This window comes from Juglans microcarpa x Juglans regia, chromosome 2D (assembly GCF_004785595.1).
Source record: "Juglans microcarpa x Juglans regia isolate MS1-56 chromosome 2D, Jm3101_v1.0, whole genome shotgun sequence".
In the NCBI taxonomy this organism is placed as follows: domain Eukaryota; kingdom Viridiplantae; phylum Streptophyta; class Magnoliopsida; order Fagales; family Juglandaceae; genus Juglans; species Juglans microcarpa x Juglans regia.
In genome coordinates this window covers 42,379,750-42,403,676 of record NC_054596.1, presented here as the reverse complement: position 1 = coordinate 42,403,676, position 23,927 = coordinate 42,379,750, and the positions used below count along the sequence as shown (strand labels likewise).

General features: G+C 36.5%; 3 protein-coding genes across 5 annotated transcripts; 2 read left to right on the top strand and 1 right to left on the bottom strand.

The window, feature by feature from the left end:
• Positions 1–762: 762 nt before the first annotated feature.
• Positions 763–23,408, bottom strand: LOC121250089 (GDSL esterase/lipase At4g28780-like). Of its 2 annotated transcripts, XM_041149024.1 has the most exons (6): positions 22,995–23,408; positions 22,732–22,859; positions 20,347–20,589; positions 18,632–18,884; positions 17,927–18,197; positions 763–789 (listed from the first exon to the last, which is right to left on the bottom strand). In XM_041149024.1, exons 1-5 carry the CDS (start codon positions 23,278–23,280, stop codon positions 17,965–17,967), a joined length of 1,143 nt encoding a protein of 380 aa, XP_041004958.1. In that variant the 5' UTR covers positions 23,281–23,408; the 3' UTR covers positions 763–789; positions 17,927–17,964. The 2 variants fall into 2 exon arrangements, with proteins under 2 accessions (XP_041004958.1, XP_041004957.1); XM_041149023.1 differs by lacking the exon at positions 763–789 and having other exon boundaries at positions 17,661–18,197; positions 22,995–23,407.
• Positions 4,076–6,517, top strand: LOC121250090 (GDSL esterase/lipase At2g04570-like). 2 transcript variants are annotated; one of them, XM_041149027.1, is made up of 4 exons: positions 4,113–4,572; positions 5,064–5,556; positions 5,764–5,835; positions 6,092–6,233. In XM_041149027.1, the coding sequence occupies exons 1-3, from the start codon at positions 4,198–4,200 to the stop codon at positions 5,784–5,786; spliced, it is 891 nt and encodes a 296-aa protein (XP_041004961.1). In that variant the 5' UTR covers positions 4,113–4,197; the 3' UTR covers positions 5,787–5,835; positions 6,092–6,233. The 2 variants fall into 2 exon arrangements, with proteins under 2 accessions (XP_041004960.1, XP_041004961.1); XM_041149026.1 differs by lacking the exon at positions 5,764–5,835 and having other exon boundaries at positions 4,076–4,572; positions 6,092–6,517.
• On the top strand, positions 7,878–9,026 carry LOC121250091. Its single transcript, XM_041149028.1, has one exon. The coding sequence runs from the start codon at positions 7,962–7,964 to the stop codon at positions 8,655–8,657; it is 696 nt and encodes a 231-aa protein (XP_041004962.1). The 5' UTR covers positions 7,878–7,961; the 3' UTR covers positions 8,658–9,026.
• Positions 23,409–23,927: the final 519 nt, after the last annotated feature.

The following is a 23,927-nucleotide window of genomic DNA, read 5'->3' as shown; positions in this document are numbered from 1 at the left end:
ACTTTGCAAGAGAGTGGTGAAAAAGGGGTCATCCTTAAAATGTGTATCCATCCTTGAAAAAGATTAAATTTTCAAGGAGTCAGAAAAGTTACCCGATATAAGTCTAAACTTACAAGATTCCAGCACATTCACAAGATTCCAACTTTAGTTACCTTGGTTTTTAATAACAATAATCATAGAAATGCAATTCCAACTCCAGTAGTTATAAGTGCACAATAAAAAATGCAATGCATAACTCATGGATTTTATAATGTTAACCATTTGAATATAATGTTAATCTATTTCACAAACTGTAAATATGATGGATTTCATAATGTTCCTATACAAAAAGCAAGAAACAGTAAAGTGAGTTGCAAAAGGCAGCATATATTTTCTCATGGCAACTTATGATACAAGACCAAATCCTATAATAGTAAATTTCCGAGAAGAAATATTATGTTTTTTTTTTTTTTAAAATAGACTAAGAAAGAAATGTACATACTACCGGGTTTGGAACAGTGGGTCAGAGTCAGGATATTTACAATACTTGAGAACTCAATGGGAGGTGGCTTTGGGTCATTTTTTGGACTTCAATGGTTGAGAACTCACTCAATACAATACTACTGTGTATATGATTTACTTGTGATATCTTGATAGATTGACATCTTTTTGCTGATGTTATTAGAGGGCACTAGAGTCTTCCCAAGTAGATTAATTGATCAGTGTTATTAGTGACTGAATTCGCAAATATCAACACTATAAAACTCCACAAATGTTAAACTTTATATATATATATATATATATATATATCTAAAGGTGAAATCCTAACTTCATGTCTCGATTTTTTAGTTTAAACAAAACTTAATGAAATGGAAAGAAGTGTGACAAAATGACTAGAACCAAATCTTGTATCAACCATATGAAGAAACAAACATTGCTAATATTAGATTTACTTCATCTCAAAATATGACAAACAAAGCTCAAAAAAATATCCCTCAATTAATTCCCTTACTCGTACAGAACCCCCTCCCTTGAAAAAGAAAAAAAAAAAATTCGTTTCTTCTATTCTCTTCTCTTCTACCTGGGTAGCCAACCTCATTCAGCATCCCTCACTTAACATAACTCCATTGATAAGCATCAAATAAACTCACAAAAGTATGTGCATGTGATACCAATTTAACATTCACAGTTCATAAACAGGAAGTGCCTCAAAACCAGAAGAAATTGATAGTACTACCTAAAATCGCAAATCACAGTTCATCAAAATCACAATTGAAATCGCAAATCACAGTTCATCAAAATCGCAAATCACAGTTCATTAAAATCACAAATCACAATTCATCAAAATTGCAAATCACATTTCATCAAAATCGCAAATCACAGTTCGTCAAAATCGCAAATCACAGTTCGTCAAAATTGCAAATCAGTTTGTAAAAAATACCCAAATCGCGATTTTCTTGTGATGGATTTGTGGAGGAATGCGCGACCTTGCGGAGAAGCCCAAGCTTCCAATTCGTCCCTTTCGCGATTTTCTCCCTCTCCCTCTTTCTCTCTCTGCTCCTCTTCGATGGCAGGTGGCGGTGAAGCCCAAGCTCCCAGTTCGTCCTTTTCGCTGGAGAAGCAGTTTGAGGACTTCCGAGTTCGAGGAGTTGCGCGAGCGTATTCAAGCTATGGCGATGGAGATCGAGTCCACCACCAGGCTCGTGTATGCCAGTCTCCTTCTAGTCCACCAGTCTCCTTCTAGTCCACCAGTCTCGCCCAACTCCTGGTACTACAACCTCGGGATGAAAGAAAATGAAAACGAGGGAATCGGACAAAGAAAGAGAAATAACGAGGGAAAGAGAGGAAAGGTAGAAGAAATAATAAAATAAACATTTCAAGGGTGAACAATGACTCACCAAGATTAGAGAGGAATTAAGATTTTCTGTAGATCAAGTGTTAAACTTTAAATTTTTTGCTAGTCTAATGTGGAAGATTTTTTATGAATATAGTCAAATTATAGACTTGCATTGACATTTAACTAGTCCATTGTCAATGCTCTAAGCAACTCTCTCTCTCTCCCTCCCTCCCTTCCCAACCAAATACAAGAAACATATTGAATTTTCCTGGAAAGTGCAGATAAAGAGGATTTAGAAACGGGGCAGAAGAAAAAAACATGTGAAGAAAAATAATAGCTTTGCATGCAGGATTCGTGAGCATGGTAAGAAAGAAAGGTTTTTAATTTCTACCCAGTTTCATATGTGAAACTAAGATGTGATGATAATGGATGGTGACTTGAGTTAGAAATTGGGGCCTTCATTGCACCCAAGTTCTCAGAAACTCTGAAGGGAAAGCTACAATTGGGGGCAAAAATAATTCAAGGAGGGAGAGAGAAAATATTCAGACAGATTTTCAGAATTAGAGAAGGAGAGCAGACTTTGAAAGCTTCGCAATGCTACTTATCCAATTTCCTGATGTTCAGTTATACTGTAGTTCATATGGAAAGCCTACGTGACACTAATCAATTAGAATGTTGTTTTCTGGTTGAGGACATACGGATGGACCGCTTATAATATTTTCTCATAATTAATCTAGCTAGGATGGTCAGCTAGTTTCCATATTGTAAAAATATAATTACATCATGAATAATATTGAACTAAAGGAATTAAAACCCCCAAGTACTACTATTACTCGTTCTTATGATGATCTTAAGATTGATCGATTGTGAATTTGGGATCGGCAGATATAATTATATATATATATATATATTATAATGAAACACAATATATATAATGTTTCTCACATATATATATATATATATATATATATAATTAATTTGGAACTGTTTTGCATAATCTACTTGAGTACTAGATCAGTTGAACAACTCTTGAAAGAATTTTTAGTTTGGGTGATGATACCCTTCCAGCCGGTTTACTCCTCCTTTACTACTTATGCTATATTTCAAATTTTTTATTTTTTTTATCATTTTTTTAAGTATTTTTTTAACATCTTTAATTATTAAAAAAAAATTAAAAAAAGATATAATTTTACTAATAATCTCTTCCTTAATCATTAAATAAAATTAAAAATTAAAAAAAATTAAATATAAAAAGAAGAGTAAATTAATAGTAAATGAAGAGTAATCTTATCATTTTTCTTTTAATTTTTCCTTTTTGAGTGTCTGCGACTCTGCACTGTATTTATATTTGGGGAAAGGCTAGCTGGATTATTGACCTAGCTAGAAAATTCATAAATACCAGTTAAGATGCTTCCTTACCAACCTCAAGCCTATAATTAACATGAAAAATGTTATCCATATTTATAATTTTATTATATATTCATATATGCTGATCTATTAATTATTAAAAAGTTATTAAAATTTAGTTTAAAAAATTATGATAAAATAAGAGTGTCACTCTCGACACATTTAATATTGTGCAATAAATGATACCACTACCCGTATTAGTTAGTAGGAAAATGTTTTTTGACTCCTTAATCTTACTGCTCAAAATTATAACTCGAGTATTTTAATTTTTTTAATTTAATTTTTTTATTTAGTGATTAAAGAGATGACTATTAGGCCCGCTGTTTTGATATAAGAAGGCCTCCAACTCATTTTATTTTATCTAATTATTATAAATTTTTTAAATTTTTACACAAAATATAATAAATAATTTAACTTTTTTAAATCTCAAAATAATAATAATATTAAAAAATAATATTCTTATAATATTTTATTTTACTTTTAATTTTCATCTCAACTTATCTCATCTCAACTGTCCAAACCTCACTTTAGTAAAATTGTATATTTTTTTAATTTTTTTGGTTAAATATATTAAAGAAATACTTAAAAAATTATAAAAAAAAAAAGAAAACTATAAATTTGTACTAGCGTAAACGTTAGCCGGCCGGCCGGCCCGCTAGGCACTAGCACCACCCTATTAACTTTATATTCTGATCCATCTTGATCACTTGATTACAAAAAAAAAAAAAAAAAAAATAAATCTTGATCAGTTGATGGTCAACTACTATGCTGTAGCAATCAAAGCTGTCAACTACCTATCTACCCTGATCGAGTTAGAATCAAACTCGCATTAACTAATTTTCCAATCATCCTTTATTTATTCACCAGTACTCATGTCCTCTCTCCGATCCCCACTGTCCCCTCTCCGAAGTCCGAACCCAATGTTCAAACTTGCTGTTTCGGACAAGTGAGACACAAGAGACTGCCGGGAAATAATGGAATACATGTACAGTACTACCATATTGCTCCTCCTGCTAACCCAATTCCCTGTACTGTTTGCCGAAATTAGTGCCAAAGTCCCCGCAATCATCGTGTTTGGGGACTCATCTGTTGATGCTGGAAACAACAACCAGATTCCAACTATTGCCAGGAGCAATTTCGAGCCTTATGGTCGTGATTTTAAGGGTGGGAAGGCAACTGGAAGGTTCTCCAATGGCCGAATCACTACTGACTTTATCGCTGAGGCATTTGGTCTCAAGCCAATAATACCAGCCTACTTGGATCCTTCATATAACATAGCAGACTTCGCTACTGGTGTCACATTTGCTTCTGCCGGGACTGGCTATGACAACGCAACTTCCAGTGTACTGGTAAGTCGATCCTAAACCAAAACAAAGTTGATCTGTTTATTTGCTAATCATTTCATTATATGTAATGCAGATCAAGTCAAGTCCATTCTCTTGCTTGCATGTTGTCAAGTTAGGTCTTTTTTTTTTTGGGGGGGGGGGGGGGGGGGGGGGGGGGGGGGTTGCTAAAACCAGATAGATGTAGTTTATTAACCGTACGTGCATGTGCGTGATTATAGTAGCACTCTATTCTCCAGAAAAGCAAGATCGATGGGACTCAATGATGGTGTTGTGCTCTCCACGGCTAGCCCTGAAAGTTGTCTGATCGATCTGTTTCTTTTTAAGACAACACATGAATGATCTGAATTAATACTCTCTCTTTCTGTCTTTCTATCTGTTTCTTTTTATGCTAGCTTTTGTTTCTTCTGTAGATGTGATCTATGCATAATTAGAGAATAGAATATTGTCTTCCAATAATGCTTAATTGCTTCTTTCTTGATTTTGTCTGCATGCAGTCTGTGATACCACTTTGGAAGGAATTAGAGTACTATAAGGACTATCAGAAGAAGCTGAGAAGCTATCTTGGTGAATCCGAAGCCGACAAAAGAATAAACGAGGCTTTGCACGTCATGAGCTTAGGAACGAATGATTTCCTGGAGAACTACTACTCCTTCCCAGGCAGCAGGCAATCCCAGTTCAGCGTCACACGCTACGAGGACTACCTGATTGGAATAGCCACAAATTTCATCAAAGCACTCTACGGTCTGGGAGCTCGGAAGATATCCTTAGGAGGGCTACCTCCAATGGGCTGCTTGCCATTGGAGAGAGCCACAAATATCATGGGTGGAAACGGCTGTAACGAGAGGTACAACAATGTTTCATTGGAGTTCAATGAAAAGTTAAAGAAATTGACAGTTGAGCTGAACAAGGAGCTTTCTGGGATCAAGTTGGTGTTTTCGAATCCATACTACGTATTGTTGCATATCATAAGGAAACCTTCTTTCTACGGTAATAAGCTTCTGATCATTATTAATTGCAAAGTGCATCATTTTTCCAGTTTTTTTTTTTTTTACTCTTTAATTTCCCTAGCTAGCTCCCAACCACCTCCTGAGAATGTACGTGCTGTTGCGTAGATCTCGCTTTAACATTTAAGTATAGTCTGACACTATTTATCAGTCGGGTCGGTAGATATAAATGAATTCCTTTGAATTCTAGCTTCTCTTTGCTGGAGCATTTAGTGCGAACGTGCTTGAGTATCTGGCCTGCAGGTAGCTCATGTACGTACGGGTACGTATAAGTAATAAGATTATCTCTCTCTCTCTCTCTCTCTCTCTCTCTCCTAATTCTTTTGCAGGTCAAAAGTGACACAGGTGATCTGATCACACGCATAAAGAAATATATTCGTAAATATAGCTAATTTCCTATATAGCTTGTTGTCTGTTGAACTGAAATAATCATGCGGTCTTCTTCTTAATTAAATAATATTAGCTATATTATATAATTCTTAATTAATTGTTCAAATTAATTATGTACATATTGACAGGATTTGAGGTCACTTCAGTGGCCTGCTGTGCAACGGGGATGTTCGAGATGGGATACGCGTGCAACCGAGATGATTTATTTACCTGCACAGATGCAAACAAGTACGTATTCTGGGACGCCTTCCATCCAACACAGAAAACCAATAGCATCGTCTCCAATTATGTGGTGAAGAAGGTCCTGGCCGAGTTCCTTTGATTTCCTGCTTTTCAGCGCTTGTCATGCTAGCCATATATGCATGCACGCATACTACTACTACTACTACTACATAGCATTGCTCATGATCTTCAATTAATGCTATAAATATTAATCGTACCGATCATAGTATTAGATTGATATATATCGTGTTATATACATATAGATGCATGATTATAAGGAGCTTGTAATATATTATATATATATATATGGTAATTAATCTTTCTTTCGTGTTAATGAGACCGACTATTAATGAGTAATTATAACATTTTAATATGGCCAGCAACATTTTATAAAAGCTTGTATAAATATCTCTCGTAATATTAAATAAGAAATAAATGATTTCGGCCGCTCACCTTATGTGTATATATATTTATCTTCTCTCTTATTTTATAGAGAAATTTTATTTACAGTGCGAAGGACTGCATGTGCAGTCTCATTGATGAATGAGGATAAAAGAAAAAAATATTATTTTAAAAAGAATATTATTATAATTATAATTTTTTTTAAACATAACTCATGAACAGTCCCTATTTAAGGACTATATGTAGACTAAATCTTTTATAAAAGCCTCAAATTTAGACAATAATTTAAGGAGATCTTTTTCCTTGCGTACATCTTAGAACTATCAGTCAAACAATAATTTCAAGGTTTTTTTTATTTTGTTTTTATCGGTGGGATCCAAGGTCTCTTAAATGGCTAATGGCTGAAATACCAAAGATCAGAATGATTTGTCGATACAAAATTGACTGATAGAGCTGCCCGCCGAAAAAAAAGCCGGTTGAAAAGCTTAATAAATAAGGAAAAAAATTACTTTCCCTCTTCATTTTGTTCACTCTATTTGACCTCTCTGATCAATATATTAAAGAATATAAAAATAATAAAAATAAAAATAAAAATTTTATACTGAACGGTATGCCCAGCAGTCAACATGGAGCGGCATAGTAGCGGCACCCAATAAACAATTGAAGGGCTGAGTGGGATTCCAGCCCGTGGGTGCTGTCCAGTTGGGCTTTATTTTACTGTTGGTTTCCATGGTGGCCCACTTGTGCCCATTCAGGATTACCATTCGACCTGCCCATGTGAGTCCAACTTGAGTCAGGATGAAGATCCTTAATAGAGACCCTTTGGGCCAATAAAGTCATTTTCTATCTTAGTCGGCCATTTTCCATGGAATAGAACTGAGCCACGTGGACTAAAGCGAGGAAAAATCTTCAACCCTCTATAAAAATAAAAGCATCCCTCGTGAAAAATTGAAAATGATTGATAGACAAGTTATTTTATTTTTAAATTAGTATATAAATAATAAAATTTAATTAATTAAAGTTAAATTATAAATTAAATTATACCATATAATTAGATGTATTATCTATCTACGCCAAACTTAGAAATGGCTTCATGAATTTGTGCAATGCTTTGAAGTGGCAAAATTTCTTAATTGACCATAAAATATGAATTTAGTCGCCCTTCTAGTCCTAAAACGCGTAAGCTATTCGTATTTACCATCCTCAATTTCCACGAGACGAAGTACTCCGCAAGACGGGGAGAACAAAAATGTCAAACATAAGACTACAAAGGTCAAAGAAAGCAATCTAAGTTAAAACCAGATATATAATCAAAACTCAAAAGCACCAAAGCCTCAAGAACCACAGAATCATCAATTACCTGAGCTACCTGCCATGAAGAAGCTGATCTGCAAGAAAGGCCAGGTGCACCCTTCGTCGCCGTCCACCTCCGACCTTTTGGCGGTGCTCCCGGCGACAATCCTAGCCCTCACTGCGGCCCTCTCGGCTGAAGACAAAGAAGTCTTGGCCTACCTAATCATCATCTCAAGCTCCATTAACACTGGTACTATTTGTAGCAACTTTTCTGGTCATCCAGAAGCTGTTATTCCTAGACGTCAAGGTAGTACTGATCAAGGTAGTGCTGATTATCACAGTGGATGGGCAGATCACACTCCGATGTTTCAATGCAACTGCTTTAGGTGTTATATGAGTTTCTGGGCAAGATGGGATGCATCGCCTAGCCGTGAACTCATACACGAGATAATCGAAGCTTATGAAGATGATCAGCTGGTTAAGAAGAAGAAGAAGAGAAGGAGCGCAAAGATGAAGACAGAGAGAAAGAAGATAGCCAGCAATGAGTTGAAGGATGGTGATCAGGAAGGCTCTGGGAATAGGTCGGCAATAAGCAGGGCCGAAGTGGGTGAGCCGGTCTCCGTGGATGCGAGCGGCAGTACTAGTACTACTGATGGTGTTAAGGTAGCTGGCGATCATGGTACTGAGGTTGGCTGGGTGGTGATGAAGGAGTCTGTGGGGAAGATTGCGAGTTTCATAGGAGAGAAGATTTGGGCTGCAGGTGTCTGGATTAATTAATAGGGCTAATTAATTAGTTAGTTTTCGGACACAGATAAGTTTCTTTTCTCTCTTTTATTTTCCAGCTCCCAGCCTTCTTTTTTCCGGTCCTTTCTGTAACCATGCAAATAATGGGGACTGAGATAAATGGGTTTTTTTCCCCAGCTTTCTGGGTTCTAGATCATATCGGCCTTTAAGCCTTTATAATTTCTTTGTTCTAGCTTATGCTCAAGTACTTTTCAATGGTGTGTATTTTTTTATTTTTTAATGGCATGCATGCATTCAGCTTCTTTAATTCTCATCATGTGATCTGTATAAGACCCGGCAGCTCAATATATACTAGCTAGCTGTGGGATCATGGATCAAAACTAATTTCCATGACCTTTTCCTTTTCTCCCTCCAGCTAATTAATTTCTCAACATTACATGCAAAATTCCTATTTATTTTTGGTTACTGGCCTTTAGATCACACACACACACATATATATATATATATATATATATAAGAAATGATACTTGCAATTGTGAGTGTGCAAGCACCACGCAGTCGCTTTGAAAAAAGTGAATAAATATGAGATCTACATGAAAAGAAATTAATTTTTTAACAGTGGATCTCACTCTTTTTCAAAGTGATTGCACAGCTTTTGTACATTCTACGACTGTATGTAGCATTACTCTATATATATATATATATATATATATATATATATATATATATATCGATTTTTAATTATTTTTTGCTTGCTTTCTTTCTTTTTCTTTTTCTTTTTTGATCAATTCATCACTTCTAGCTAGCTAGGACTAGTATAAAATTGATCAGAAAATGAGCTAATTGCAAAATGAGATCATCTAAACGTTTTTATTGGAAAAGGTGATCTTTAACTATATATATTAATAATTCCATGCATTGACTGACTGCTTCAAATGGATAATATTGATGTCGATTATATAAATAAATAAATAAATAGCTAGCACGCGTCCAATATGAAATTTAATCCAATATTATGAATTAGGATATTGGGTTTGAAATCGTCCATGGTCAAAATATTCCTTCCGCGTTCATCGCATGATGCAGATGGACAAGCTCCCACAGTGCGACCACGACTATTCTACGTCCTACGTACGTTTTAGAATATTGCGAGTAGTATTCGAGTTTTGACTAATAATTTAACCGGTTCCACTCGATCCAGTTCTTCGCTAGTTGCCCTTGTATTTTGCACAGAATAGTACTTAGGCCTTTAGTGTAACACCTAGGCCGCCCAGGCCCATTGAATATTATTTTTCCTCCTGTTTTTCCCCCCAACCCCCACGATAACTCCCAGTCTCCTCCAAACTTTCTCATATTTTCACGCAGCCACAACCACTGTTATTACTATCGTACCATACAGATCAGTACGGCCAGTATTTACCGTACTGGTTACTGGGCCGGTACAGATACTATATATATTTCGTACCGGCCAATATTTTGGTCTTAATTTTTTTTTTTTTCACACTACAAGCTATTTTTTAACCCTCAATTTAGATTAGGTGATTCATAATATTTATACATATATATGTATTTATATATAATTATTCATATATAGACTATTATTTTGAAATATAATTTTTATATATAATTTATTCATATATCGACTATTCCGAAACGGTACACGAAACGATACCGATACTGAAATATTTCGTTCCAGTACTTTGACCGGTACGGCATCCGGTACGGTATTCAAAACATTGGCCACAACACCGAGTAGTGCCCCCCACGCTATTTTCCATCCCAAACCTCAACTCCCGCTCCCTCACACCAGTTTCTCAACCTACCCCATGAGACCACTCTCTCTTCCTCCTTCCTTCTCCTCTGTTTCTTCCTTTTGGTCTCTCTCAATTTTATTTTCACATCCTCTTCTACTCTCCTCAAACCGCCAACCTCTATCTCACACAACCACCCTCGCCCCCCCCCCCCCCCCTCAAAAAAAAAAGCCCGCGGTCCCAGGCCAAAAGTACAACACCACTACCACCACTTCCTTTGCGTGCAATCGCCACCCTTACGCCCACCTGGCTGTGACCACCAAATCGTACCACCAATGTAGCCAACTGCATTGTCGTAAACCCACAAATTAACACCTATATTTTTACACAACAAAAACAGAGTTTTGTTTCCCACTATGAGCCATGATAACATTTCAAAGAATTCCAACTCAACCTTGACTCAACACACCAAGCTGCAATGCTCCAACTCAACTGCACACGAGGACATCAAGCCATCTCAATTGCAAGAATCTTCTGGAAATACATCCTTGTGATTCTGTGAAAATATTTTTGTGATTTTGTTTGTATTAAGGACATCTTTTTGTTACTAGCACGATCACACAACTAGTTATAGGCCACTAGCAGACCAACTAATCTTGAGTGCCATAATTTCCTCCCTCTCGGACAATCTCATCGCACAAGTTGTTGGCTACACCACGGCTCGTGATGTCTGGTCTGCTCTAGAGACCCTATTCACTTCTCAATCCCATGCCCGAGTCATCCAACTCCGTTACCAGCTTACCACAACTTTCAAAGGGTTCTAATCCTGTCTCTGAGTATTTTCGAAAGGTTAAACACCTTTCCAAAATCATGAGCGCAACTGGAACTCCTCTTTCTTCTGCCGAACTTGTCTCCTATTTACTTGCAGGCCTCAACAGTGATTATGATAACTTTGTCACTTCAATTACCACTAGCATTGAGCCCCTCTCTCCTGTAGAACTCTATGGCCTCTTACTCACCCATCAAAGTTGGTTGTCCCATTCTAATGATCTTCCCCCTCCCACAAATTTCTCAGCCAATTTTACCTCCAGTTCCTCTTCCCATGGTTGTGGTTTCCACCGCTGTAATTATCGTGGTGGTGGTTGTGGCAGAGGTCGCACCAACTCATTTTCTCCTCACCCTTCCTCATATAATTACTCTCCTCAATCTTCTTCTCTTCCCCACTCCATACCCACCTGTCAACTTTGTGGCAAAGTTGGTCATCTTGCCATACGCTACCATCACAGATTCGACCATGCCTATCAAAGTGACCCACTGAAAACTCTCACAACTCACTATTCGACCTCTGCTTCATCTTCTAGCTTGTCTTGGTACCCCGACATCGCTGCCACAAACCATCTCACCTCTGACTTAGCCAACCTGAACATTCACTCTTCTCTTTATGGTGGACCTCTCGCTCCTTCCTCCTTAAAAATCTGTTACATGTGCCTAATATCACTAAAAACTTAGTCTCGGTTATACAATTTAGCCTTGATAATTTTGTTTTCTTTGAGTTTCACAGTTCCCCTTTCATTGTGAAGGATTCTAAGATGGGGACACATTTCCTTCGTGGTCCCATGTATGACAGACTCTACTATTTTCCAACTCAACCTTCCTCACCTCAAGCTCTTGTTGACGAGCGCACCACCTCATCTCAGTGGCACTCATGACTTGGGCATCCTTCCCTCCAGTTAGTCCACCAATACAAGTCACACAACTCTCTTCCAGTATCCACTCGTGACCCACCATCACCAAGTTGAGCTTGCTATCAAGCAAAGAGTTCTCAATAGCCCTTCCGAGATTCTCATCAGCACTCTACCAAACATTTGCAACTTATTTACTCTGATGTATGGGTCCCTGCCCCAGTTATTTCAAGAGATGGTTTTCACTATTATGTTGCTTTCCTAGATGACTTTACTCGTTACACTTGGTGGTTTCCTTTAATACAAGAATATTATGTTGTTTAGGTTTTTACTCAATTCCAAAATCATGTCAAGTTATTCTTTAATTCCAAAATTTTATCATTAAAAAGTGATTGGGGTGGTGAATATCGATCAGTTCACAACCTTCTTCAAACAAAAGGAATTTCATATTGTTTATCATGTCCCCACACACACCAACAAAATGGTGCAGTGGAAAGGAAATACCGGCATATCGTCAAAACTGAATTAGCACTCATGGCTCACGCATCTTTACTTCAACATTTTTGGGCCGGTGCCTTCCACACTATCGTCCATCTAATAAACCATCTTCCAACTCTAATTCTTCATCATCAATCACCATTTTCAGAAACTATTTTCCAAACCACCAGATTACAACGTTCTCAGGGTCTTCGACACTGCTTGTTGACCTCATCTCAGGTCATATAATCGCCAGAAATTGCACATTTGATCCACACAATGTTTATTTCTTAGATACAATGATTCCCACAAGGCATATCGCTATCTCCATGTCCCTATTGGAAGACTATATGTCTCCAGAGACGTAATCTATGATAAAAATCTTTTTCCATTTGCTGACAGATCCCCTACCTCACAAAATAATTCCAAGCCCTTTTCCACTCAAATTCCCTCTATTCTCAGCCCACCTCTAAGTCAAATTCTAATCAACTCAGCTCAATCATTCCTTCCACTAGATCCATCTCAGCCCCAAGCCCATTCATTCTTCTATCCATTTCCCACAATACTGCCTCGTCATCCACTCATTTATCCTCTCAGCTTGTTTCTCGGTAGCCCACTTCCATTTTCATCCTCTCCAGAATCATCCATTACTTCTTCTTCCTCCTCGCAATCTCTGTCTACTGACTCATCTCCTTCTCCAGCACCTATTATAACTCGATTCTAAAAAAATTCACTTCGTCCTCATAGGTTCACTGACAGGACAATGTTATTTCCACCCCCCCCCCCCAATAGCTATCTTACCACCACTAGCTCCATTCTCGAATCCCCCAGTTCATATACAGAGGCAGCTAAATACCAACCATGGCGAAAAGCCATATCTGACGAATTCTAAGCTCTTTTGCAGACGAACACCTGGACCCAGGTTTCCTCCTCTAGCATCACAAATTTAGCTGGCTACAAATGGGTCTTCCACACTAAGAGACTATCAGATGGTTCTGTTGAGCATTACAAGGCTTGATTGGTAGCTAAAGGATTCCATCAACAGGCAGGTATTGATTTCTCTAAAACTTTTAGTCTAGTTGTTAAACTCACTACCATCCAAACCATTCTCTCCATTGTTGTATCTGAAAGTTAGTCCCTTAGGCAATTAGACATTAATAATGTCTTCCTTCATAGGGACTTCCAAGAACAAGTATACATGTGTCAACCAATTCGTTTCATCAACCCAGATTATCTCAATCATGTGTGTCGCTTGAACAAGGCCATTTATGGCTTCAAACAAGTACCATGAGCTTGGTTCTCAAAATTGAGTACCCGACTCATTGAATTTTGATTTATACCATCTCTTGCCGACCCTTCTCTATTTATTTACAATAATAGTTCTTTTACCATTTTTCTTCTAGTATACGTAGACGACATCATTCTCACTGACTCCAGTTTGGATGCCATCTCCCCTGTCCTCGCATCTCTCAGTATATCCTTCCTAGTCAAAGACTTGGGTCCCCTTAGATTTTTTCTTGGCCTCGAAATAAATCCATTGTCCACTTGTCTCAATTTGTCTCAGACAAAATACATATGTGATATGCTGAAAACATGGACTTAGCCAAACCCGTAAAATCTCCTATAGAAACTTCTACTCATCTCTCCCTTACTGATGACCTAGCATATTTCAATCATACTCTCTATAAAAGCACTGATGGCAGCCTTCAATACCTGTCTCTTACATGGCCTGATGTTGCATTTGCTATAAGTAAGGTTTGTTAGTTCATGCATGCCCCAAAACTCCCTCATTGGCAAGCTATGAAATGAATACTGAGGTATCTCAAACACACAGCTCATTATGGCTTGCACATTCGGCCATCCTCTTCTTACCATCTCCATGCTTTTTCTTATGGGGATTGGGCGAGGTGCCCAGATGATTGTCGCTCCATAGGGGTTACTGTGTCTTCCTTGGATCAAACCTCATCTCTTGCCAAATAGTTGCTAGATCGAGTACTGAAGCCGAATACAAAGCTCTTGCCAACACCACTGCTGAATTACTTTGGTTATAGTCACTACTCAAAGAACTTGGCCTGTTTCTCTCACACCCCCCCTCCCCCACTCTATGGTGTGACAATCTGGGGGCCACATACCTCTCCGCCAATCCGGTTCTCCACTCACAAGCAAAGCACATGGAAATAAACTTCCATTTTGTATGTGACCGAGTTGCTTCAAAGACACTACATGTTACCTTCATCTCTTCCCGTGATCAACTTGTTGATATGTTCACAAAACGTCTGCTCTCATTTCAGTTTCTCACACTAAGATCGAGTCTCACCATGGCTTCCCCGATGGACCCGCGGGAGGATGATAACTTTTCAAAGAATTCTAGCTCAACCTTGACTCAGCACACCAAGCTACAATGCTCTAGCTCAACTGCACACGAGGACGTCAAGCCATCTCAGCTGCAAGAATCTTCTGGAAATACAACCTTGTGATTATGTGGAAATATTTTCGTGTGATTTTGTTTGTATTAAAGGCATCTTTCTGTTACTAGCACGATCACACAACTAGTTATAGGCCATCAGCGCACCATCTATTTGTCAGAATGCCAAACTATTTTCAGCATGATTTTCTCTATAAATAAAGCACTGTGTAAACACTCCAAAATGGGGACAAATGAATATATTCAACTTCAAGTTTAACAAGCCATAAAGCCATAAAGCCATTACCACCCTCCTCCATTTCTCCATTATCGAGATTTCACCATTGTCGACACCCACTTGGTTGTTGCCATTGAGAATGTCCGTCCCAACGTGAAGCCCAGCAACCCGCATCAATGGCTTCAGCCACCGTGATCTACCCCCACAAACTTGCATCACCTTCTAAGGACCAAATCGAGACTCTGTTTTTAATACTCAAAACAGAGTAATAAGCATGGACCACGCGATACTCCATTCGACCACTGCGCAGCCAACCTGATCTTCCGTTCGACCACCACGCATCCACTATGATACTCTCTTTGCACCACCCCGAACAACCATGCCCAACCTTGTGCCACTGTGAGCCACCATCATGTGATATCTCCACCCCTCTCGGTAAGCCGATCGTAACTCTCTCTCTTTCTACGTGATTCTCTCTCTCCCTCATGGTGCACTGCTGTCGACCTTAGCTCAACCCACAGTTCGCCACTCACTGTCTCTCTCTCGATGAGTTTCCATCACATCAGTTATTCCATAGTAAGTATCCGTCTCTCAGTTCGCTTCTCTAATGGGTCTGTTTTTCTCAGAATTGCATGGGGTTTTCAAGCTGTTACTTCCTTTCAATACCAGGTCTAACACCCTAGTTATTTATAAAAGTACCACTAAGCCATCTACCTTCAAGTGTTAATTTGAAGCAATGAAGCCAATACAGGTACATGTAATATTGAGAATTTTTTTTAGTATAATTACATATACACCCCCCGGTTCATCAGTCATTGAGCTTTGATTATTTAGATCTAAGGAAAGAATATATTATTTTGGAGTTAAAAATTTTATGGAGGTTGGAAAAATTAAAGTTCAAGTATGAACACTAGAATTATCTTTTTAATGTCAATATTATGGAGTTAGAATGATTTTAGGAATTTATCATGAAATTATTTGGAGAAATCATATGAAAATCAAAGTATTTTGGAGAGAGTCGATATTTTAGAGTTCCGATGATTTTTAGATATTAAGAAAATAATGATTTTTATATCTCTAGTTTTAATTATGAAATATGTGTTCAACATAAAATTTATGCAAGTTGCGTGATTATTTTATAGGTAATGATTGATATTCCTTTGACACTATTATGAGGAAATTAAGAGAAGTTAAAAAGTTCAGGTAAGCGGAGTTCCTATACTAGACTTTGCATAAAATGTAAATGAATTGAGAATTATTTTATAAAAAAATATGCATGTTATGTTTTGAAAAGAAATATGAAAACAACCTCAGTTATGTGTTCTGCATTACTCATAGAATCTGTATAAAAGAGAAAATATTTTCTGACATGACTGGTTTAGACATGAGTAATATTTTGGCATATTTTTTCTAAAATGTGCAAAAGAGCAAATATAAAATCTGATAATTTTGTACATGTTATATGAAAATGCTCTGAATCTATTTTGATTATGTGAAAATGATATGAATCTATTTAGTACTCTGTTTTGATATGATGTGGCATCTGAAAAACTTTTGGCATGACATCCTGATTTAACTTCTGTTTCTAATTCTGATTCCGATTATGTTATATAGTTGGTACCAATATCTTTATTTTTGAGTGCACCCACTTTGAAAACAAAATAGTTTTTATGCGTGGTCTTTCCTATGTGCACACTCGAGGCTCTAAGAACGAATAAGGGGAAGTTTCACATTCTGATACTGCTTAGTTTGGCCACCGGGGATAGTACAACCCTACCACAGAGGTTAAATATGGTATATGATATAATATGGTGATATGATATGATACGATACGATACGATATGATAAGATGAAGATGTTCAGTCATGTTATGCCAAAGGGTTTTTGAATATATATGAATAGTTTGAAAAATCGCTCTGATTTTCTGATAACACGAGTTTGAGATACGCATACTGAAAATGATATGATTTGTTTTTGCATTCTGAACTTTTTGAAAAAGTTCATGTTTACATACTAGTATACGTTATCTACTTACTGAGTTGTTGATAACTCACACCTTATCTTCACAATATTTTTAGATTTTTGAATGCTTAAGTTGAGAATCAAGAATCGAAAGCATGTATATGGCTATGTGAGCATAGTAAATTAAGTAAAAGGAGAGTACTTTGGGTATCTTGATTTTGGTAGAGTTTTATGCAATAGTTTTATTTGGTTATGTTGATACAAATTCTGAAGATTGAAGGTTATTTTGAGACTTCATGGTGTCTTAGAGTAATTATATTAAAGTTATTGGTCGCAATACCAATTTTTATGGTTTATAGAGAACTTGGAATGTATACATTATGTTTTTTTTTTTCTTTTATGGAAAATGTATACATTATGTTGTTTGGAGATGATGTTAGGTAATATGAGCTAACTTCTTGAATCTCGAAATCGGGGTGTTACATTTAGTACATGATAACCAAAGCAATCAATACTACGTACTGCATCAACATTAATTATATATTCAACCAAGCAACGTACTTAATTAATTCGAATACAATTAAGCTGGTCATGATCACTAGTTACAGATATACCAAATGCACTGCCACAACATCATTGCATGTAGAATGTAAAATGCATCTGCCAATCACTAATTAATTAAAAACCTAGCTAGCTAGCTAGAACGATCGATTCCCATTAGGGCTTGTCCTTACATATAGATATAAGCTAGCTAGGCATGAAGTAGTATTTGAATATCACAATTCTACATATATATATATAACTAATTAGACAACAATATTATTAATTAGATATTGGAGTCCATGGCCATAATGGTGCTGAGATTCATGGGGTTCATGTAATCTGAAGAACCGGTCATTATCTGCTGCACGATTAGGCGGTTTGCACGTTCTGATGGATGGAAAGGGTCCCAAAATGCGTAGATGTCCCGGTTGGGACATAAGCTTGACAGCGGGTTGCATGTTCCGATCCCATTATAGGGGCCTTGCCCACAGCATGCTACTTTTGATGTAACAAAGCCTGTAATATTAATTATGATCATGACAGACTTCTTATAATATTTCAGATATAAATTAATTTCATGAAATCCATCTCTAAGTTAACAAAAATTTCCTAATATGAAAGGCGTTCGCTCTGTTTATTCTCCCCCTACCAACCCAAACTTATAAAAAGGATCTTGATACTCATTTTTTAGAATATCATAAGTACTGTTTGACAGTTTTGAGAGTGAATGCAGCTAGGATTTAGACATATATATGACTAATTAGTTCCTTTTGATCATGATGTTAAATTATCGATTATATATATATATGTTCCCCTTTCCTAACAGAAAATAATGATCAATTAATTATAGTTTAGATAAAAGACAAATAGAGATTAAAATAGACGCAAAATTAATCATGCATGTAAGCAATATATATCAGTAAATAGGATGCAGGGTGCAAAAAGCAAACCGAATCTTTGGGGACTGTTGATGAAGTCCATGTTCATCTGGAACGCATTGGCAGCAACAAAAACATCTGCGCCGAGCTCGCTGTTGAGTTGTTTTATCATTTGGACGAGCTCCGGGTTGAAAATTCCAGCTGCCTGTTGTAACTCTTCTGCACACTCCCCATTCCTGCTCCTCATGGCTAGTTCTGCCGGGACACACCCCAATGGCCCTGTTCCCGTCACCATCACTCTTCGGGCTCCCAGCTCGTATAACCTCTAAATTAAGTATCATAAATGGTGAGAAAAGCCCAAATATAACATGCATCAGCTTAGTGAATGTTTAGGAATGAGAAGAGATGAAAATTTTATCAAATTGTAAAGTACTTTAGTCTAGGGATGTTTAGGAAAGTTGCACAAAGGGATACTTTAGAGTGAAAATATCCCTAGCCTCTAAAAAAAAATACCCCAGCTCGTATCGCTCAAGGGAAAATACTTTAACTACAAATGAAAAGTAAACTCACAATCTAGTTTGATGTGATACGTTTGATTGTAACGTTGTTTTTATTATAAAGTAAATCTAACGGATTTCATGAAGCTACACCAGTTTGTAGGCTTATTTTGTGTAATCAATTTGTGTCTATAGCATTTCTTTATTGTAAAAGTACTCAATATGTAAAATAGAAAAATTGAAATTTAGTGATGTATATATTTTAAATGATAAGATAAAAGAACCATTATAAATGCTCCTATCCGTCAATTAGATTTATATGTCGTAATTGTATGCAATGTCACTAATTCGGTAATGCATGAGATTTGTTTGGAGATTTTATGCTCTCTCCTCTTGTATTTATTTTCTTTTAATCTTAAAGGAAGTTTGATTAAAAATAAAAGAGAAATGAAAAACTGGTACTTCCGGCCTAAAGTGTGACCGCTATATATTGTTTTGCGTGTGCGTGGGAAAAAGTTCAAGCATCTCCGTCAAGTCTTAGGAGATGTTTAGGAAGGAGATGAGATGAAAATTTTGTGAATAATAATAATAATATGGTTTATAAAAGATAGTGAGATCAATAGTTTGAGTTGAGTATTTTTTAGATTTTGTGAAATGAGAGAAAAAAATTGAATAAAAAATATTATAAAGTTAAAATATTGTTAGAATATAATTTTATAATATTATTTTTATTTGAAGATTTGAAAAAGTTGAATTATTTTTTATTTTTTTGTTCGAAAGTTTAAGAAAATTGTAATGTTACAATTTGAAAGAATTGTAACGATTAGTTTGAAATTAGTATTTATATTTGAATGATGTTTAGAAATGAGATAAAATAAGATGAGATGAAAATTTTTAAATGAAAACTTTTTCCAAACAAGCGCCTTAATGTTTATACCGTATTGAGCAATAAATCTCTTAACTAGCTCCTGATCACCCACCAATTAAACATATATATCTTTTGTAATAAATGAAGCTGAGAAGTGCTAAATAATCGCAAAGAGATCTTACAAATTAAAGTAAATTTATAAATTAATATGGCTTGATATGATACGTTAGATCTTTTATTTTTTAATAAAAATAGTTTACGATTTAACGTATCACATCAAATCATGTCAATTTATAAATTTATTTTTATGAAATCTCCAAAACATGTTGTGTTCTTGCGGAAACTCATAAAGCTGGAACGTTTTCAACATGGAGCAACAAGCCAGTTAATCACGAAGTATATATAGCATATATTGGAATTACCCGCAGAATTTTCCGGTACTCAGAGATGAGGTAGCGGGAGAAGTCCGGGATAGAGAATTGGCGTGATCTTGCTGAGAAAGGTGTCAAGAAATAGTTGTTAACAAAGTCGTTACCACCAAGAGTCATGAGGACAAGCGCATCGTTCACCAGCCGCCGTGCCTGAGCTTCTCCGACCAGTGCACTCAACCTTTGCTGGTACTGTTGGAACAGTTCAAACTGCCTAAAGATTCTTATAATGTTGAGCTGCAAATAACCCAAAAACAAACAATAAAAAAAATGGTCAGATTCACTGGTGTCAGTGCTTATAAACTTGATAACCTAGCTTGAACCCTTTTTGCTGCACAACCGATCGAAGCCCTGAATGCAGATACCCAGACTGTCAAAAGTCGATCCGAGTGTCGCCTTTGTGGGAAAATATATGTAAAGGAGCTAGCTGTTAGGATCGATATTCCTAGTGTCTTTCTACTGGGGCCGGGGTTACATCGTTATGGAGTTGAAGTCTTGAAGATAGATATATATATATATATATATATATATATATATATATATATATATATAAAAGCTTGATCTGTGTAAACTTGTATGTCATAAATATGATCTTGATGTCTAGAGTCCTAATAATTAATCTTCTTTAAATATGATCTTGATGTCTAGAGTCCTAATAATTAATCTTCTTGCAGGTAGAAGTCAAAAAGTAAACTTTTGAGCTTGAATAATTAAGGAAATATAGCTCAAGTTCTTATGCCAACGTTCCATAAAGTATATATTAAAGTAGAGCTACAAGTAGCCAAAAATGGTGGAAAAAGTAGAACCCAAGTGAAACCTGGATAACTGGCTTTGGAAATATGGAGAGAAAGAGAGGAGATGATCAAGGGAATTAATCTCTTTCCCTTCCAATTGTACCGCCTGGTATGCAAAGATGTGTAGCAACAAAAATAAAATCTTATTCAACTGATCTCTCTCCCTCCCAAAAAAAAAAACACATCCTTCCCTTCACCTCGGTCTCGTTCTCCTCTCTTAACTCTTCCCCATTTGTTTGTTTTTTTTTTTTTTTCCTATTTTTGTTGCCTTGTTTTCCACCTTTTGCTAGGATTATTGGAGGCTAGATCTTCTTTTTTATTTATTTATTTATTTATTTATTTATTTATTTATCCACAGTGGCCTACACGAGTTTCATCAATGGCTAACACGTCAGATCCAACAGTACATGATCTAGCCATCCCGACCAAAGTTCCACAAACATTGCCGTGAACTGTCTTTTTAGGTTGGCTGGTCACCGACATGTTTATCCGAAGTTGAAACAGTTGATATATTGTCATCTTTCCACCAATACCTGCAACAACTCGCCTTTGGAACTAAACTGTTTTTGGAATAATAATATTTTATTATTATTTTGTTATTATTTACAAATAATTTTATTACTGTATATCTATAAATAATTTGAGATACTCTTAACATTATTGAAATGGAGCTTTAATGATCTCATCATCCCTTTGATTTACATTTTCCCTCCACTAATATCATCAGTGCATGCAGGCACATGATGCTTATCCAGTACTCAGCAATGATCTTGTAACGTAATTAATATTTATGCCTTCTAGCTTCGACAGATATCCTTTTTTCAATCTTCGATCGCACGTATATACTCAGTTTTTCATAATTTAATAAGAGAATTTCGATCAAATAGAAAAATAGAAATGTGTAAAGGTTTAGCACTGGACGACGCTTAAAGTAGTCGATTTTAGTACATCACTAATTACGCGCGTATTAATGAGTATGTCGACCACAATACCACAAGCCCAAAGTTATAAGCTAATTACATAAAAAAAATCACTTTATATGGCAATTGTACGACTCTTGACTCAGCTAATTAGAAGATTGGACCTGGACGGACTGGACTAGCTAGCTAATTTGTTAATTTCATATCCATACATGACTTTATTTACCGAAATTAATGAGGTATTTGTGGGAACTTTCATCCCCATCTTCGAATTTCTCTTTAATTTAGGCGATCTTGGTCATTATAAAAAGCAAAGCCATCCTTATATAATTGGTAGGCAAGTAGGAAAGAAAAAATGAAATAATCCGTATGTGGGCCCTACCATCATAACACTCTCTTCCCTCCCAAATTGGATCAAGTAGAAACACCCACCCTGACGGGATATGAGATTTTTACTAGTATTTATTATTTATTATTATTTAATATTTTTTTTTTATTATTTGTCGTTACTCACTATCCAAACGCAACCTTAATTGATCCCTTCAACCAAACATTAATATTAATGCAACTATCCCTACCATCCTCTTCATTTGCGTCCATTGATCCTTTCCCTGGCCGCCTTCTTCTCCTTAGACCAAATGTGAAAAAGGTTAGTTAAAACTTACAAACTGAATTCCAGTGTCATTGAGGATTCCAATGCCGGCGGAAGCAAAGTTGGCACCGACTAGTAATCTTTGTCCGGTGAGCTGTGGACTCAAGTATGGCAATGTGGGCTCTGACCCAATCTGCTCGCCTAAGTACACAACACATTTTATGTGTTAGCTCAACGAAAACCATCATGCATGAAAGTTCATTGACCCTGGAGGAGAAAGAAAGCTGGTTGTTTTAGAAATTATGAAAGAGATCAAAATGAAATGGAAAAACTCACTAATAATGTCGGGGAGGTTCAAGCCATTGGAGAAGCGGCCGGTTGGTCGGTGTGTGGGGTAATCGATGCCATAGGGTGGAGAATCGGCACGTGCCGTGGTTGCTAAGTAGTTGTTGTTGCCATTATCTACAAGTGAATCTCCGAAGACGAAAAAAGCACGAGCCTCTGCTTGAGGTAATGGAAGTAGTAATGCCCCCAGTGACAGTACTACTAGGGCAATAGTACTCAGCTGGGTGGTCATGACAACAACCCTAGGACTTGACATAGACACTTGTAATGTGGGCATTTCTTTTTATCAGCGCTTTCTCTATCTCGCTATATATTGGAGGATTCTGGCTTGCAGGGTACTACTTGTGAAGAGAGGAGAGCCGTGGGGATCGTTTTATAGGGAATAAGGTGTGATCACTCATGATGATCCCCACAATCTTTTTATTTTGATGTAACGTTTATAGATTTAGAAGGCCTAATAAATGGACCTTTTTCTACTTGCTCGAGAAAGGGATGAACGAAAAGCTAGAAAGCTAGCTAGGAGGTGGTTTTTGTAAGGATATGGATTTGGGATTTGTTGGCTTATTAATGACCATATACACACGCATATAAGAGATCATTATGTTTCCTGTTCTAGACCTTAATTCTGTGTGAGAGATCAGAAAAATTAGGTCAAATTTAAGAACAAAATGTATATATAAAATATATATGTGCATGTTATATTGCATGTAGGAGGATATATTGAAGGAAAATGCTATTATTTATACTTATAAGTTTTATTCACATGACAATATATGCTGGCGTGTCAGTTATTGATATACTGAACATTATGAAATTTAAAATTCAAAATTCAAATTAAAAAAAAAAATTGATAAAATGAATCTTTTACTTAATAAGTATAACGTGTTGTGCTTAAAATTGTAAATACGTGTAACACTACTTTAT